Source organism: Sebastes umbrosus, chromosome 1, assembly GCF_015220745.1.
Source record: "Sebastes umbrosus isolate fSebUmb1 chromosome 1, fSebUmb1.pri, whole genome shotgun sequence".
Classification (NCBI taxonomy): Eukaryota; Metazoa; Chordata; class Actinopteri; order Perciformes; family Sebastidae; genus Sebastes; species Sebastes umbrosus.
Genome location: NC_051269.1, coordinates 26,448,707 through 26,465,471, shown reverse-complemented (window position 1 = coordinate 26,465,471; position 16,765 = coordinate 26,448,707). Strand labels below are relative to the sequence as shown.

The 16,765-nt window shown below is 38.6% G+C and overlaps 1 protein-coding gene across 6 annotated transcripts in view; it reads right to left on the bottom strand.

Annotated features, from left to right (window-relative positions):
• The window catches only part of LOC119489687 (AMP deaminase 2-like), a 38,096-nt gene that overhangs the window by 8,743 nt on the left and 12,588 nt on the right, over nt 1-16,765 (bottom strand). For 4 of the 6 annotated variants that reach the window (XR_005207237.1, XM_037772453.1, XM_037772463.1 and 1 more), the window contains 3 exons: nt 3,547-3,677; nt 2,519-2,649; nt 1,883-1,951 (listed from right to left, as the gene is read on the bottom strand). Coding sequence is in view for 5 of the 6 variants with exons in the window: in XM_037772453.1 (XP_037628381.1) it covers nt 1,883-1,951; nt 2,519-2,649; nt 3,547-3,677 (331 nt within the window). In the remaining variant the exon portion in view is untranslated. Of the gene's footprint in view, nt 1-1,882; nt 1,952-2,518; nt 2,650-3,546; nt 3,678-11,859; nt 12,268-16,765 lie in introns of those variants that run through there. The other 2 variants (XM_037772472.1, XM_037772446.1) reach the window with 2 other exon arrangements.

Genomic DNA, 16,765 nt, shown 5'->3' with positions numbered 1-16,765 from the left:
AGCAGGAGCAGAAAAGTAAATGATGGAAAAGATAATCCAGATGTTATTGGTTTTAGAAAGGTGTACTAGCAGTTTACACCATAACGCAGTTTATTGTTTGAAACAGTGGGTTTGGAAAGTATTCAGACCCCTTTTACTTTAATCAACACAAAACACTCCATAAACAAGGCAATTGTTTTTTTACACATAAAATCCTGAAATTTCCTCATTTACATGCATGTTCAGACTCTTATTCAGTATTTTGTAGGAACATTATAAGCTGTGATTGATGGCAGCTTTGCACACATTCAGGTTGCCAGTTTGTCCTTCAGATTATTTCATGCAGAGGCAGATTGGATTGAGAGTCTGCCCACAGGTGGTTTCAGTGGTTCAGTTCTCTGAGTCTTGGTAAGACAAATGTCTTATATCACAATGATGTGATTGTGTTCCTGAAAACTCTGCATGCTTTAGAATAAAGTGTTTACCCTTTTCTAGATGCATGTCTCAAACACTGTTCTATATCTGAAAATAATGTCCACTTGATTGAATTTGCATAATGAGTTCTCTAATCAAGTTCTGGAAACAGAAATTATTGTTGAAGAGCGCATCCATACTCCATTAGAAATGTCATTATAAAAAGTCTGGCAACATATGTGCTGTAGATGAGGTATTTCTGACTGTTCATTTTAATACATTTGCACATCTCGAAAAAAATGTTCAAAAATTGAGTAAAAAAAAAGAAAAAAGTATGAATACTTTTCAAAACCTACTGTACTCATAAGTTACCAGTTAGTGGGATGTCAATGTATCTATATTATAAACTTCAATAGTAACACACAGAGCTGCCCAATGACCACAACTGTAAGAATGTCTTGAGGTTCACAGGAGATTTCATGACCAAGAAAACAGAGGAAGTCAAATCAAGACCAATAGAAAAAGCAAATACAGACTTTAGACATTCAAACGTAAGAGACTCGTTGTCTTTAGGGAAAGTAACGGCACATACACAAGCCAACATTTAGTCAGTTTTAATCGAGCTCTGGTGCGCTTCGTTTGGGCGGTTGGGTGCAATAATCGTACTCTGGTGCAGACCAAAACAACCTGTCAGAGACCGCTTGCCAGAGGGGGTCTCGGACCGTTTCCAAGTGAACCAAAAGGCAGGCGGCTTGAGCAGGCATTTGTTGAAATGGACACACGTTAAAAAAAAGGTTAACATGAGTAGGAGAGTTTATACAGAATAAGATAAATAAAGTCCACAAAAAAAGTGACGTTTATAAAGACATTCCAGATAAACTGGAGGAGAAGGGATTTGTGCGCACAGCAGATCAGTGCCGAGTCAAAGGGAAAAAACATCGAAAGCAATATACCAAAATCTGCGATTCCCTGCACGGACGTGGCGGCTCTACAGACAAAAAAGATCAATTCGCTCCTTCGTACACACCTCTCTGCACATTTTTTTTTTTTTATTTGGTCCGCTTTAATTTATGTACTGTGAAACCACACCAGACTGAATAGAAAATGAACCAAAAGTATCCATTTCACTCTAATTCGGACTAACCAAACGGACTATGGCTCGTGAAAGCGCCCTAAAAAAGGAAAAAGAATAAGGTACCCATTTGTACATCTATCAAGTCACCAGCAGGGGGAAGATGTGGACCATCTCAATATGCTGATAATCTGTCAGTGGTTCTGGAGAAAAAGTACTTACACCAGTCCAGAGTTCCTAAATACTTTTAGACTAGACATTTATAAGTATATAGTAATGCTAAATAATAAAAACATTCAGGTAAAAAGTTGCCATGTGCATTTCTAAGAATACAAGCAAAATAGAGATGAACTGAAAGAAATTAAACAATCAAAGACAAAACAAAACAAAACATACTGAAACGCAAATCTCACTCACTCTAGGTCTGCAGCACTGTCGATTTTCATGAAGTCCTGTTTGGCGCGGAGCAAGATCTCTGGCTCAAGCCTTGGCGTGATATGCAGCGGCGCAGGATAGTGAGGGCAAGGCAGGAGGCAGATGGGCATCAGAGGTAGTGAGAAGACATTAAGCACACAAAAGGAGAGAAACCAGATATATGCACAAGCACACACAGAAACAAGCACTCTCTCACACACACACACATACATACATACATACATACATATATATATACACATACATACAAAGCATTGTGAGATTGGCACAAACAGAAAAATCTCATCAGTGTAGTGGTACACCCTGATTGGTGGCGTGTCAGATAACCAACCAAACGATCAGCTTAGTGATGCAGATAGCGTCAACCCTGGCAACAGAGACGGAGCCCACCTCCTTATAAAGGTCTGTGTAGAAGAGGACTGGCTAGCCCAGTTAGCTGATTGCTGGGGTTAGTTAGTCCACAAACTGGCATGTTGGAAGCTTATAAGCATGTGTGCATGGGTCAAAGCAAGACTGTGTGTAAACAGCGGGGGGCATGGGAGAGCTGTCTGTCTGAGATAATGTTAAGAGTTTATTTAACTGGCTTTGTGTGTGCGCTGTGTGTTTGCATTTCCTCACTTGATGTCCTGGCTGATTTGCCTCTCTAGTCGGTGCCTTCGCTCTTCCAGCTGTTCGATGGGGCTGTCCTCCGGAAACTCATAAGGAGCGGTCCGCATCTCGCTGTCTGCCATGCTGCGTGTGAACAGCTCCTTTGTGCAAACATAAGTTATACCATTTATGGTGTCATAAAACAGGTCAACGTCCGAACACATATGGAGGCCTCTCACACAAAACCACCTGCTGCATTTTCTGCCAAAGCAGATATTGAACTGGTCTCATTCAAAATAAGAAAACATTTTAATGAACTTGTGACATAGTTTCAATTTGAGCTGCAATTGACGATTATTTTCATTGTTGATTAATCAGTTGATTGTTTTCTCGATTAATCGATTAGTTGTCTGGTCTATAAAGTGTCAGAAAATGGAGAAAAATGTTCAAATCAGTGTTTCCCAAAGCCCAAGATGACGTCCTCAAATGTCTTGTTTTGTCCACAACTCAAAGATATTCAGTTTACTGTCATAGAGGAGTAAAGAAACCAGAAAATATTCACATTTAAGAAGCTGGAATTTTGACTTTTTTTTCTTAACTCAAACTGATTAATCGATTATCAAAATAGTTGGCAATTCATTTAATAGTTGACAACTAATCGATCAATCGTTGCAGCTCTAGTTTCTAGTCTTTATAATATTCTTGATTGTACAGGCAGGCAGTTTATTATTACTTGGGGGTTAATTCAGTAAATCAACAAAACAAAATCTTCTTGTGTTAAACTGCTAAGATATTGGAAGCTAAAATCATTCTCCAGGCAGAAGCTAGCGGGACAATATACAGATGTTTACTGATTAACTATTAAGGATTCAAACTTGCCAACATGTATTTTCTTAACTGGCAAATTCCACATTTAAACAAATCTCCAGTAACAGCTGATTAAAATGATCTAAATGGCTGGAAAACTGGTGCTAATCAAAAGTGCTCCTAGTTTAAGTTTATTTAGATTAGCTGTACCTAAACGATCTAATGTAATCGGTCCGGCTTTGAATTCTTACCTCAGCAATCTCTTTGTACTTTTCTTCCATGGATGTTCGCAGGTCGATGGGGTAGTGTGTGATAGAAACAGGCGTCCCTGGAAGTGATCTCTGGGTCTTGAGTGGCTTGTGCCCAGACGCACCACACAGGTCTGTAGAGAGACAGAGACACAGACTTACAGTATGTAATAGTGACATATGGAGCCACACTGACTTCAGAACTGATTAATTACATTAAATACAGAGTGTTTACTTTTAGGTCCAGACAGTGCCCATTAAAGGCAGAGGCGATGGATTACCATTAACAAGTAACAAAGTGCAAAGATTGAGATTTTTGAACACAATCACTGCAACATCTATACGTGTGCCACCATTCAAACATAAAACAGCCACAAACCGGCAAAAGGCTGAAAAGCCAGAAAGCAGAACAGTTATTTCATTTAAAATGCCAAGTGGTCAGCTTCATTTGTTTAAAAAAAAAAAAAAAAAAAAAAAAAAAAAAATAGTAGTAGTAATCTATGCACATTTTCTTAGCTATGTAAAATTTCAACAAAGTAAAAATACTTTTACGTTGTCCACTGAGTAGTATATATTTGGAGTAAGTAGGTTCCCTTTGGCCAGAGATTGTTACATGTTTTTTTTTTCTGTATCAGGAGCCACAAAATACAATTAAAGAATCCATCTTGAACTCCACCTCTGATCCTTTTAGTGTTGCATTGGAAAGATCAATTTTAACAATGCTGTCTCTTTTCTGTAAAGCAACATGGTGACTTGTACTAAGTTACATTTTTCTTTTACTTAACTATCACATACTGTAGATGAATTTGCTTCAGTAAAAGATCAGTAAAGTAACAATACCTCCAGTTGACTAATACATTCTTTCCACTTCTGTATGAAGCACAGTGTCTATGGAAAAGAGCCAGATGATTTTTACCAGACAAGTACAGGCTAACAAAATACTGTGTGTTGTGTTGTGTGTGCTTATGCAAAGGATTGAACAGGCCTGTAGTTTACCATGTAAATGTTTACTATTGAAACAGCTCCAAACACATCGATGACACACATATAACTTGGCTTCTTTATAGTGTCCAATTAGTCATAGTGTACAGCCAACTGCATGAAACATCATGTGCAATGTGTAGTAATTGACCGAACTAGAGGGGGTTCAGATACACATGGACCATCTGGCTGCTTAGAGGGCTCACAGCTAATTCAATGGCAATGGTGCTAATTTCTCTACAAACTTAACTATTGTTCATCATTTTACAGACTAATATGTAAAAACAGACGAAGCAGAATAGTACCATCACAAACAAAAATATGTGATGACCAAATGTGATGGTTTGAGTGTGGAAAACTATGATTTTAGAAAGCACAGATTTGATTCAGACTATGTGTAAACCAGTGGGCGACTCTAGGGTCTGAAAAGTGAAGCCAACGTAAACTTGCATTCTTTCTAATAGCCAGCAGGGGGCGACTCCTCTGGTTGCAAAAAGAAATCAGACTGTATAGAAGTCCATGAGAAAATGTTCATTTAGTAAATTATGGTCTCAATTAGAGTAAAATAGCCCATAAAAAAGGGTATAAGAGTTGTCCATGTTTTCGTCTTACAACTTTAACCCTTTCACCATGTGTTTTCAGTTCATGAAACTTAATTATAATCTTTTTGGTCACCTAAAAATGTCTTATTCAGAGTTTGGTTGTACTTTGCTCCATATCGTATCACTTCTTGTTGCAAATAACCAACATGGCGACGGCCAAAGTAGCGAACTGGAGGCTTCAAAGCGGCAGTCCACAAACCAATGGGTGACGTCACGGTGACTACATCCACTCCTTATATAGTCTATAGTGTACACTACAGCTTACTCATGTGACATAAGTTAACATTCATTTAGTTAAAATTATAGACTTTGGACAAACAGCTTCTAGAAACAACTGCTTTTATCACTTTGTTTAATCTAAAACTAGAAAATCAACAGCTTAAATCTTCCACCAGTTATTACGGAAGTTGCTGTAACAAATAACTGATTTCACAGGACACAAGGCTATCGAGTGTTAGATTGAGCAATCTTTGGCCAAGAACTTCCTTTTGTTTACAGCTACATGGACACCCAGTTTTCCCTGCATCTAAACTGGAGATCAGTTGCAAACATTCAGTCAGAAGTTAAACAAATACAAAAAGAGCAGGGCATAACTATATTATTATGTATGAAGCTCTGGTGACAGTGGCTGCGGCTGCATCCTTGTAATATGTCCAAGAACAGAAGCCGGCTTAAGGAAGGCCAGCTGTACCAATAGATACTGTGTCACTTCAATCACACACAGACATGCACACACACTTGTTAAGAGTTACCCTAACCCACATGTACACACTGACATGTGCGTACAAACACCTGAGGTTGACACAGAGGGGCCTTCCCCACTCTAGACCTGCTGGAAACAGATGACGCCAGCTCCACTCCAGACTAAACCAAAGACACAAGAGGAAAACCACCAAAAGACAAAATGCCTTTGTCTCCGAAGACTGAGGGACAGTGTGAGAAACATCACATTTACTGATCCTTGTGTATTTTCTAAAGACAACCACGACTTGAAGTTAAAGAGAACCATAATTTAAAAAGTACCATAGTTATGTGCACACACAGTTACTCACTTGCTCATAATAAGTCTGTGGCTTTGGGAGTGATGTGTTCACTCTCCTCTATAATTGGTGCCATTATTGGTTCTGTGTCTGGCCTGTGACAATTAGTCTTTGCCATCTGCTGTCTGCCCCCAGGGCTGTGGAGTTAGGAAAGGACAGAGGGTAACTCTCCACAGTATACTATAGCAGCATGACACTGGAAAAACATTTCAATATTGCACATAGAAGCTTTGAAAGATGTGAGTTACAGCTTTGCCACAATCTGCTGACAATCATATGCTCAAAGACATAAAAAGAGTGTTTGAACATACAGTACATGCATCATTAGAACCAGTATATGTAGATATACACATAGCATAAATAAACATTTTTCAAAAGGATTCCATAAATTAGATTTTGAAAGAAATGCGACCACAATATGTACTGAGCAGACTATTTTATGGTTGAAAAATAAACTTCAGCAACACTTTCTAAATTATAGTATCTTTATGGTATCTTTGTCATATCTGTACGGACATTTTCTTGCTACAAACATAATGGCCAACATACAGTATACGCATATGCAAATATTTCTGCAATAAACAATATCAGCCTGGCCAATTTATCAGATTATTATTATTTATATTTTATAATATACTATTTAGAGATTGATCATTGTTAATTTTATTGTGTTGGTTGGTTATAATCTTTTTCTTTTCTATTTTATTATCATTAATATTATTATTATTTTTATCATCACCCATTGGAAATAAAGGGTTTCAGAGCGCATTGGTGCCGTTGTCGCGTTGTGTCTGAAAGGGCCTTTGGTGAGTGAGAGAAAAAGAGAGAAATGAGTACTATGAGACAGAAATACTCAAGCAGGACAACAAATGAATGAATGAATGAATGAATGAAAACTGATGAATATTAGTTAATACCAGAGATTCAAGTAAGTTCATGCCAGAGGGGCAAATTATTCAGTTTTCTTTCTTGTGAATAAAAAGCAAAATTCAAGTAAGCTATTTAACATAAAAATGCTGTTGCAGTGTACTTATTATTTTGCAATTTTCATTCTTTAAAAGACACCATAATGCAGGAAACAAAGTCTCTGAAACTCAAATTGTTCTGTGGGAGGATTATTATTATTATGATTATTATTATTTAATGTTTTCCTTTGTTATTTAGTCGTATTTGTTTGGTTATATGTTGTTTGTTTTGTCGCTGTTGTGTACATAACATTGTGTCTAATACTGTTCTGTTTCCATTTGTTTGGGACCCCTTTGAAAACGAGATGATGCATCTCGAGGGGTTTATCCTAATATAATTAATTTCATTAAAAATGCAAAGTGCACAGATTCATCATGTGGATAAGACATGTCCATTTTCACATGGACAAACTTCAAGTATACACTCACACACACACACACACTCACACACAGAAACAGAGTCATCCCCAGTATGGTATCCATGTAATCCCCCTGCCTGTCCACCACAGATGACTCTTAATCCAGCACCCTCGACTCTATTTATCTCAGTGACATCATGGTAGTATAGGTCTAGCGTCTAAGGATAGAGTGTGTCAAATGCTGTACACATTGAAAAGCCCCTTGAGGCAAATGATCGGGATTGAATGTGATTTGTATTGGGCTCGATGAATAAAACTGACTTGACTGGTAGTAGGGTGAACAAACCTTCTACACACATACAAGTAAACACAACCACACTGGGAGAAACTCAGCAGACTACAAAATCAAAAATAAAGGAAAGCAGAAGAATGAAACTTTGAACCGCAGATTCTCTGTGTGAGTTTTGGCTCATATTCTGCTCTGATACCTCTTTCAAAAATCACTCAACTGATATGCAAAACCCACAAAAACACAGCCAAGAGACAACCATCAAAACAACAACAGAAGCACGAGAAGGTTTATGATGGGAAACTTCAAAGACTAATTAGTCATAAAGGCCTGTAGGATTCATTCAGTTAAAAAGAAGTCCAAACAGCAACTAGACAGGTAAATGAAGAGTACTGTTAATTTGTCTTGACAGTGTTGTATCTAAAATTTGATATAACGCCGTCAATAAAGATACATTTCTTCGATGTCTGGGCTATGGTGGAGTCCAACCAAAAAAAAAACTGTGAGCTTGTCCTTGAGTAATATTTCTGTGAAGCCTTGAGATAAGCACTGTTTTTGTTTTGTTTCAAACCACATTGCAGATCCAGATTGCAATGTGATTTGGCAAACAGGCTGGCCAACAAACCCAGCCTCTAGCCTCACCTCAAACCCGCTGTTTACTGTGTGAGTGTCTTGTCTATTTTTAAATGAAACGCTTCAACACTTCTATCTTCGCGTAGCCATTGTGAGTTAATTTCTTGGACCAGTGAGTAATATTGACAAAGCTCTCCCTCTCAGCTTTCTCTCACATCCCTGGGACCTGGGTCTGCACACCGCCCACATACACTACCCACCTGTTCCTTTGAACCCTACCAGAGAGACAGTCATCCAGCCGCAGCTCTATAAGGATCAATACAATCCCTCCAGCTTGTCTCGTCCTCATCCTCCCTCAGGCCGAAAGTAGCAGCAGGCATAGTGTTGGCAGTGCCAGATACTGAAGTAGTCAAAAAAACATTGTACAGTAATGTCCTTGAATATATTCCATGACCGCATCAATCTATATCAATTTGACATCTTTTATTTTCTGTAATATCATGATGTTAACTGTGTTTGGACAATGAAACTACTTTGTATGCAACAAACCTTAAGTCCCATAAGCCCCACAGTGTTGTCGAACATGTTGGGACACTCCTTGCTCTATGCTTTGCCCCAACATGACCCTACAACCAATGATATGTTATGGATCATTTAACCAGTTCATGTCTCAAAGAAATACACTTTTATTTTAGATCTACATCTTACATGTAACCTCACAATGCCAGCCTGTATAGATTTAGATATAGCCAATAGATGGTTCTGCTTCTCACTCAGATATCAACATGTTAGGGCACTGAATCTCTGCTGGCTTTATACCTAAGAGACAAGGAGTCAACTCTTGTAGGAAAATGTTATGTTATTTTGCAGTTCAGCAGTTGGGCTTTTAAGGTTAGGTTAAGGTGAGTATAGCTGCAGGGAGAAATTAACTACTGTGCTAAGCAAACAACAACCATGTATTCTCTCCTTTCTTCTTAACCACAACCACACACACCCTGAATTAACCGGTGCACATGACGGTCTCTTTTGAAATGTGCATGATGGAGTTTGACTGCACCCAATTAATAATACTGCTGGTAAATATGTGTTTTTTTCTCTGCAGCAAGAGGCAGCAAAGTCCCAAAATGACCCTCTACCCAACGGTGAATTAATTATCAAAAATTATGATATCATCATCTTCAATGCTTCTATTAAAGCAGCAGTGGGTGGAAATGGAGCAAATATTTTTTTTAAAGTTATTTTTATATAAAATGGTCACTATTTCCTGACAGTAGTGTGTGAGACAGGTAATCTGAAGTAAATCATGTGCTTCGGTGTCCTCGGGTGCTCCTAAAGGCATCTGCAATATTTCACAGACCGTAGGAAAACAACCAATCAGAGCCGAGCTGGAGCCTTGCCGTCTCTGAGCAGCTGTCAATCACTCGCAAACTCCAATCAAATGGTCAAACTAGGCAGAGCTGATCAAATATGAATCAATATTCTGTTACTGTAATGCCTATTTCTCACCTCAAATGTTTTCAGAAACATCTTGTAGTGAGCTGTTTAGCTGTAAAATGAGAAAGTTTGTGACCCGGCAGCCATGTTGAGATCTGTCGAGGAAATACAAAGCATCGCCCACCAGCCGGAGTAAACTTTCTCATCTAGTTTTCTAAGTCTAGTTTTCTCTTTGAACACTTGAATTACAATACGCTGAAAGGTTATTATGGAAATTTTTGCCCAATGATGCCAAAAACTTGAACTGAACAAAAACGAAGTATGGCGAGAATATGGCAATATAGTTGATATTATAATCACAATATTAAAGATAATATATCACGATATGGCAAATGCATTCAAAATTAAATTTAATATAATCAAGCTGACGTTCAAATCGTGTTCCACTTTTACACATAACATGACACCAGACTTCATACATGTTAAAAGATCAACTTCAAAAACTAATTTTAATACTTGATTACAGTTTGCTCTATATTATTAGCTCTGACAATAGAAAGTTGTAGAACAACAACGTAACGATCGTGTCATCACAATATGATTCTGCTGAATATCAATGAACAATTCATATTGAAATATCGCCCAGCCCTACTTATTGTTACACAGCTGACCATATGTTTGTGCATGTATTATTCAGACACGTAAACACACAACACAATAAGCTTGTGTGTGCCATTATCAAACCAGGAGACTAACCATTGATACTAATAATTTAAATAAAGGCTGTCTACTTATATTTGTAGTGATATCAAATACTAATGCAAACTCAAAAGGAGCCAGGGATGTCACGCAGCAGCAATGCATGATGGGCATCTCAGAATGAGAGAAACTGTTGATATGCCATAGTGTCTCATAGTACTGTGTTTTAGTTTACTTTTTGGTCTACTGCGATAGTGGTTCCAATGTTTAGAAAGGTGATTTCACTTTATTCCCTGAGAGGAAGAGTGATGACACATGCTTCAGATGTTCCTTAGCAACTACAGATGAGAATAAGCCGCTACTATGGGTCTTCGTCTCATAAATATATTATCAGTACTGGGGATCAGTACAAGGGAACAAACACTGCTGAGGAAATTTGCCAGCTAAAAAGCTGCTGCCTGCAAATTCTTTATAAACAGTTGACGCATGATTTTCTTTTTTTAACTTAATGAAGGAATGCTTAAGAGAGAGAGAGACAAAAATACATTTGAATGCATGCAGAAAAAAACAAGATAATTCTCAGTACTATGGCAAATGGCCTTTAAGAGGAGACAGATAAGTCACTTGTCATTGCCATCACATACACCAACACACAAAACAGATGTCAGCTGTTCCCACAAAAACTCTGCCCTTATAAACATCAGGAAGGACAACATGTTCAGGTGGACTTTAAAAAACCGAGACCCCAGCAGTTTATCTGTCTGCTCACACAAACTGCCTGAAGAGAGTACAGCGTTGATGAAGATGCAGTTCTGAATAAGACATTTATTTTCCTCCAGCTTCAGCAACTCTGTTGCAACCACCTTTCTGATTTACTGCACACTCTTGTAGAACGTGTGCCGTACACTGTACATGTACACACACTCACAAGGATCTCAGTGATTAATATTACTGCATCATACAGGACTGTAGCAAACAGCAGCGAGGACCAGATGCCCCAAGTGTTCACTCACTGCAACAGCCAGAGTCTGCAATAAACTATGGCACACACCAAGCTCTCCAAATATCAGCATCATAGCAACAGACCGACCTAAGAGATGCATGACGTATTTGTCCTCTCTCTCTCTCTCTCTCTCTCTTAAAGAAAATCCCCCATCATTTCTAGATTTCCTCCCACAGTTTTCTACATGCTGTCAGCTTGTTCCAGCACACAGCCAACTGTGTTTACTGACACCTCATCTGTCACTATGAGCTTGCTTGTGCAGTATTTTTGGAGTGATAAGCCTCAAAACAGAACTGCTGTAACTTCTAGTAACACAGTATTCACAGGTTCTACAGTATGTGTTCATCATTACGCAGCATAGGTTACAGTACCTCTATGTAACTGTCTTGTCCTGTTCTCACAGTCTCCGTTACGGTCGCAGTGGCCTTGTCTGAGCTCTTGCGGGATGCTGGGACATGTAACTAGGCCTGGGACGGTGCTCGATGCTCCCTCCCCCCGCTGGCAGAGTGGAAGAGACAGCAAAGAGAGAGAAGAGAGGGACAGGAATCGCTCTCTCCTAAACACAAGCTGCTCTAACACCAGGATCACACAATCCCCCTCCCTTCTATTTCTCCTTTCTATGCTTCTCCTGTTGTAACTGTCGCCACCTCCAGTGTGCTGGTGAAGCAGTTTTTTTTTTCCTCTTTCCTCTTTCCTCTGATTCTCTCTCTCTCTCTCTCTCTCTCTCTGCCTCTCAGCTGCTTCCTGGATTACACCGGTTTTCTGTGCATGAACAGTACAGCCTTCAAGCTCCCGGATTTAAATACTGAGTTGGAATATACCACGTGGCAGTAAAGGGGAGGGACTGGGGTGAACCACTTCTGGCTCTATTGTGCTGTAAAATGGAGGAGGCCCTGCATCTCTGGTCACTCCCACCTCTTCTCTACATCCCACCTCTTTTTCATGATGCACCGCTTCTCTCATCTCATGAGAGCAAACCTTTAAATCATGTTATGAATACCAATATTGAGAAATAATTACTACATGTCCATTTATTGCACACGGATTCAAACATTCCTTCTTCATTCATGTAATAAAATCAGTTGATTTGCACTCTATCCATGTATTTGCTGCAAATGTAGTTCTGTTTTAATTGTCTTATTGCTTAATGTTTTATTGCTATGTGCAATGTTTTTTTATTCTGCTTGCTGTTGATGAAGCTGTGTTGATGCATCCATGCAGCGAGCCAAATTTCTCATGCAGCAAAATAAAGACTTAACTTACCACTATACTGTCACCTTAGCTCTATATACTCTACTATTTTACAAACTGTTTACACCTCTGTGTATGTATGTATGTATGTATGTATGTATGTATGTATGTATGATATAGTAGTGGGCAAATATGCTTTCTTTATGCAAATGAATGTATATAGTTATTATTGGAAATCAAATAACAACACAAAACAAGTACAAATATTGTCTAGAAACCCTCACAGGTGCATTTAGCATAAAAAAAATATGCTGAAATCATAACATGGCAAACTCAAGCTGTGGCGCACGGAGGAAGTGGTTTCAGATTAAATCAATATCAACATTTAATTGCCTCATAGATACATTGATGGTCTGCTGAAGGGTGCCTGAGACCCAAGATTTTCATTGCCAACGACTGCTTGCTGTAATAGTCGTGCATATGACGAATAAACAAACTTGAAACTTTTTTTCATGATTTATATCATTTTTGTGTGACGTTTAAATCAAATGTCTAAAGTGTGATTACTTGTGTTTGTGAGGTCAATATTCGTATGACTGAGCACAAGGATGCAATGGCTGTGTTTACATGCAACTGAGCTCATTTACATGTTGCATGCCATGTTGCTTTCTGCACCGATCACATGATGCCAATGGGAGGCTGTTTCCTTCCTCTCTCACATGACTGCTGTGCGGCACGAGGAAGGCCTGTCTGCTGTCTTTCACAGTGTGCAAGAAATCTGCTAAGCTTTTGTTTAAATGCCATTTTTAGTGGATTTGCAAAGTAACACTCAAAGACCAAAAAGCAAAGATCAAATATAGAAACACAGAGGCGCACACAAACATCAGCATGAAAGACGCACAAAAAGCAGACACAAACCAAACCAGGTACTGAATTGTGGACAGATCCTCAGTTTTGCCCAATAACATCACAAATGATCCAGCTGCAATGCAAATCAAGCCAACACTATAAAGTACACAAGACTCAGAGGAAACTACGCTGACAATGTTGTTCTACGGGTCTGACTCATAACTGAGAGTTTGACTTTCATCTTTCATGCCACAGTATTAAAACTCAAGATAGTGTACTAACCCAGTTTGACAGGCAGAGAGCTTTATGTGCCACGCCTTTGTGCCTACGAGTCTCTTAAATCTGAGATCTATCTATATTTCTCAGTAACACTGAGAATATCATAGATACTAACCACAATCAACACCTACCCATCACCCATAGTTTTGGAAAAAAGTTAACCCAGATACACAATACTCTCGTTGCTCTGGCTGTGTGGCCTGTTACATGATGGACCTAAAATGTGGTGGTATGTGAGGTGTACTTTCCGTCTGCAGTGCACTAAGTGAGCAGGACGTTTACAGCTCAGCTGAGGATTAAACCACACCACAAGTAAACAATCTATTTGGAGACTTTTGCTTAAAAAAGACTTAAATCAAAAAACAACTTCATTCATTCAAAACATCAACTATTCCAGCAAACACAGAAGGGTCTTTAATACATCGAGTCAAAATGTGGTTGAACGTTTTACAAAGCTTAAAATATGATTTCTGTAGCACATTTGCAACTTTCGCATTCATCTTAAATCTTAACAATATCAGTGAATGTACCTATGCCAATTTAAATATGATAAATCTTAGTGATTAAAGTCAAAAATATAAAATGTATTTTTGTGGTAGGAACTCACTCACAGGAAGTCATTTGACCCCAATTTATTGGTGCTGACATGTTTAAATTGCCACTTGTATTTAAGAAGCCTATAAAGGAGCCTTTAGATGCATACTTTATGTGAACATATAGATGTGTTTAAGGGGTTTTCTACAGATGAATGCTACTGTCACTTCAGGCTGTTAAGTTACAGCCAACTGAAGGGTAGAGGATTTAAATGACATGCAACCTATGCCATAGTGCATGTGGAGATTTCTCATACATTATATTTCTGTGAACTTGTACTGTACTAGCTCAAGGCTTTTTTTTTTTCTTTTGACTTTCTGTTCTGATCTTAAAAGATTGAAATGGCATCCCTTAGGATAAATAATGATGATGAGTATGTGTTTTGCCATTAATGATATTACTTGCTTACAACAATAAAATCAGAGAAAGCTTAGAAGCCAGATAATGTACACATCCACTTTCTTTCATTAAATCTAATTTATTGAAAACAGCCTGAGGTTTGGTGTCTTTTTCAGAAGAGGCTTGCGCTTTACTGCTATTACCTCTGTTGTTTCAACAAGTCTTTTTCCCAAGACGCTAATCAACAGAGCACGGGGGAGTAGCTGCACACCATTTCTGACTCCCTTTCTCCCAGAGGAACACAAGGCCCCTGTCAAGCGAACCTAATCTCTAACCCTGCACAGAAACTCCCATGTGAATAAAACAGGACAAGCATTCAAGCAAAATGGCTTTTCAGCATTCAGACTGATGCAGCTGTGAGTTTTTCTTCCTGAGTCCATCAGGAAAGTTCTCAAAACAATAAATCCTCCCTGCAGCCCATCACACAGCAAATACACAAAAACACTGACTGCACACTGACCCATATACACACACACATACATGTACACGTACATGCATATACACACACTGACAGTCCCACACTCCCCCTGCAATCCTCTGTGATTATCCAGAGCCCTGTCTGGTCACCAAACCTCTCACCATATCTGAATATAGCAAAGAGGAACACTGTGCCACTTGACGCTGTCAACATGTCGCACACTGTACTTAGCAGTGCTCGGACATTGAAAGGGTATTATCCCGATCCTGAGACCAAAAGTGTACCATGCAGGGATCAAAAAGCCAAGGGCAATAAAAAGAGTGTTGCTTCACAGAGATGGCTAAGTGAGGAGGCCTCTGATAACCCATGACCTGTTTCTATGACATTCGATACAGACTCACATGTGCATGCACACACATCATTACTGCTATCTTTATTTTGAGATACTCTGTTGAGACTCACCATTCTTGTTCGGGTTAACTGTCTGCAACGATTAATCGATTAGTTGTCAACTATTAAATTAATTGACAACCATTTTGATAATCAGTTTGAGTAATTTTTTAAGGAAAAAAGTGTCTTCAATGTGAATATTTTCTGGTTTCTTTACTCCTCTATAACAGTAAAGTGAATATATTTTAGTTGTGGACAAAACAAGACATTTGATGACGTCATCTTGGGCTTTGGGAAACACTGATAGACATTTTTTACCATGCTTTGCCATTTTATAGACCAAACAACTAATCAATTAATTGAGAAAATAATACAGATTAATTGACAATGATAATAATCGTTATTTGCAGCCCTAATTGTATTGTTTGTTTGGTGAAACTGACAGAATGTTATAAATGTTAGATACTGTCTACAGAAAGTCTGCATGAATTAACCGATCAATCGTTTAGTCAATACGTCAAAAAATTGTGAAAAATCGTCCATCACAATTTCTCACTGCCCAACGTGACATCTTAAAATGTCTTGTTTTGTCTGACCAACAGTTTAAGACACAAAGATATTACATTACATTGATAAACAGCAGAGAAAAGCTTCATATTTGAGAAGCTGGAACCAGAGGTTGAAAGAAAAATGACTGAAAGGTTGCTGTTCTATTTTTAGTCGATTAACTAATCCGCTGATCATTTCAGCTCTCGACTTAGGCTTTATAAGGAAAGCTCAGTTTTCTCACTAAGGAGAACACTTTAGTGGTCTGATACACACAGGAATGCACAAATGCAAACACAATAACGAAGGAAGAATTTGCTACTTGATATCACCTCATATCAAATAACAAAGAACAGTTCAACAGTTTTGATAATTGCAGAGAGGACTTATCAAATTAAACAATCTAACTGAACCGATGGCTACATAAGAAGTGACAATTTATATCATCTATTGATTATAACCCACATCTCACCCCGCCCTACTCTTAGAGCTCCCTGATGATCAGTAAACTGTGATGAGTGTGTGTTGAGAAGCTGTATGGATGCATCTTTTCACAATGCATTAGCAGAGATCATTAAGTGACCATGGGAGTGGTGGGCGAGCGATTCACC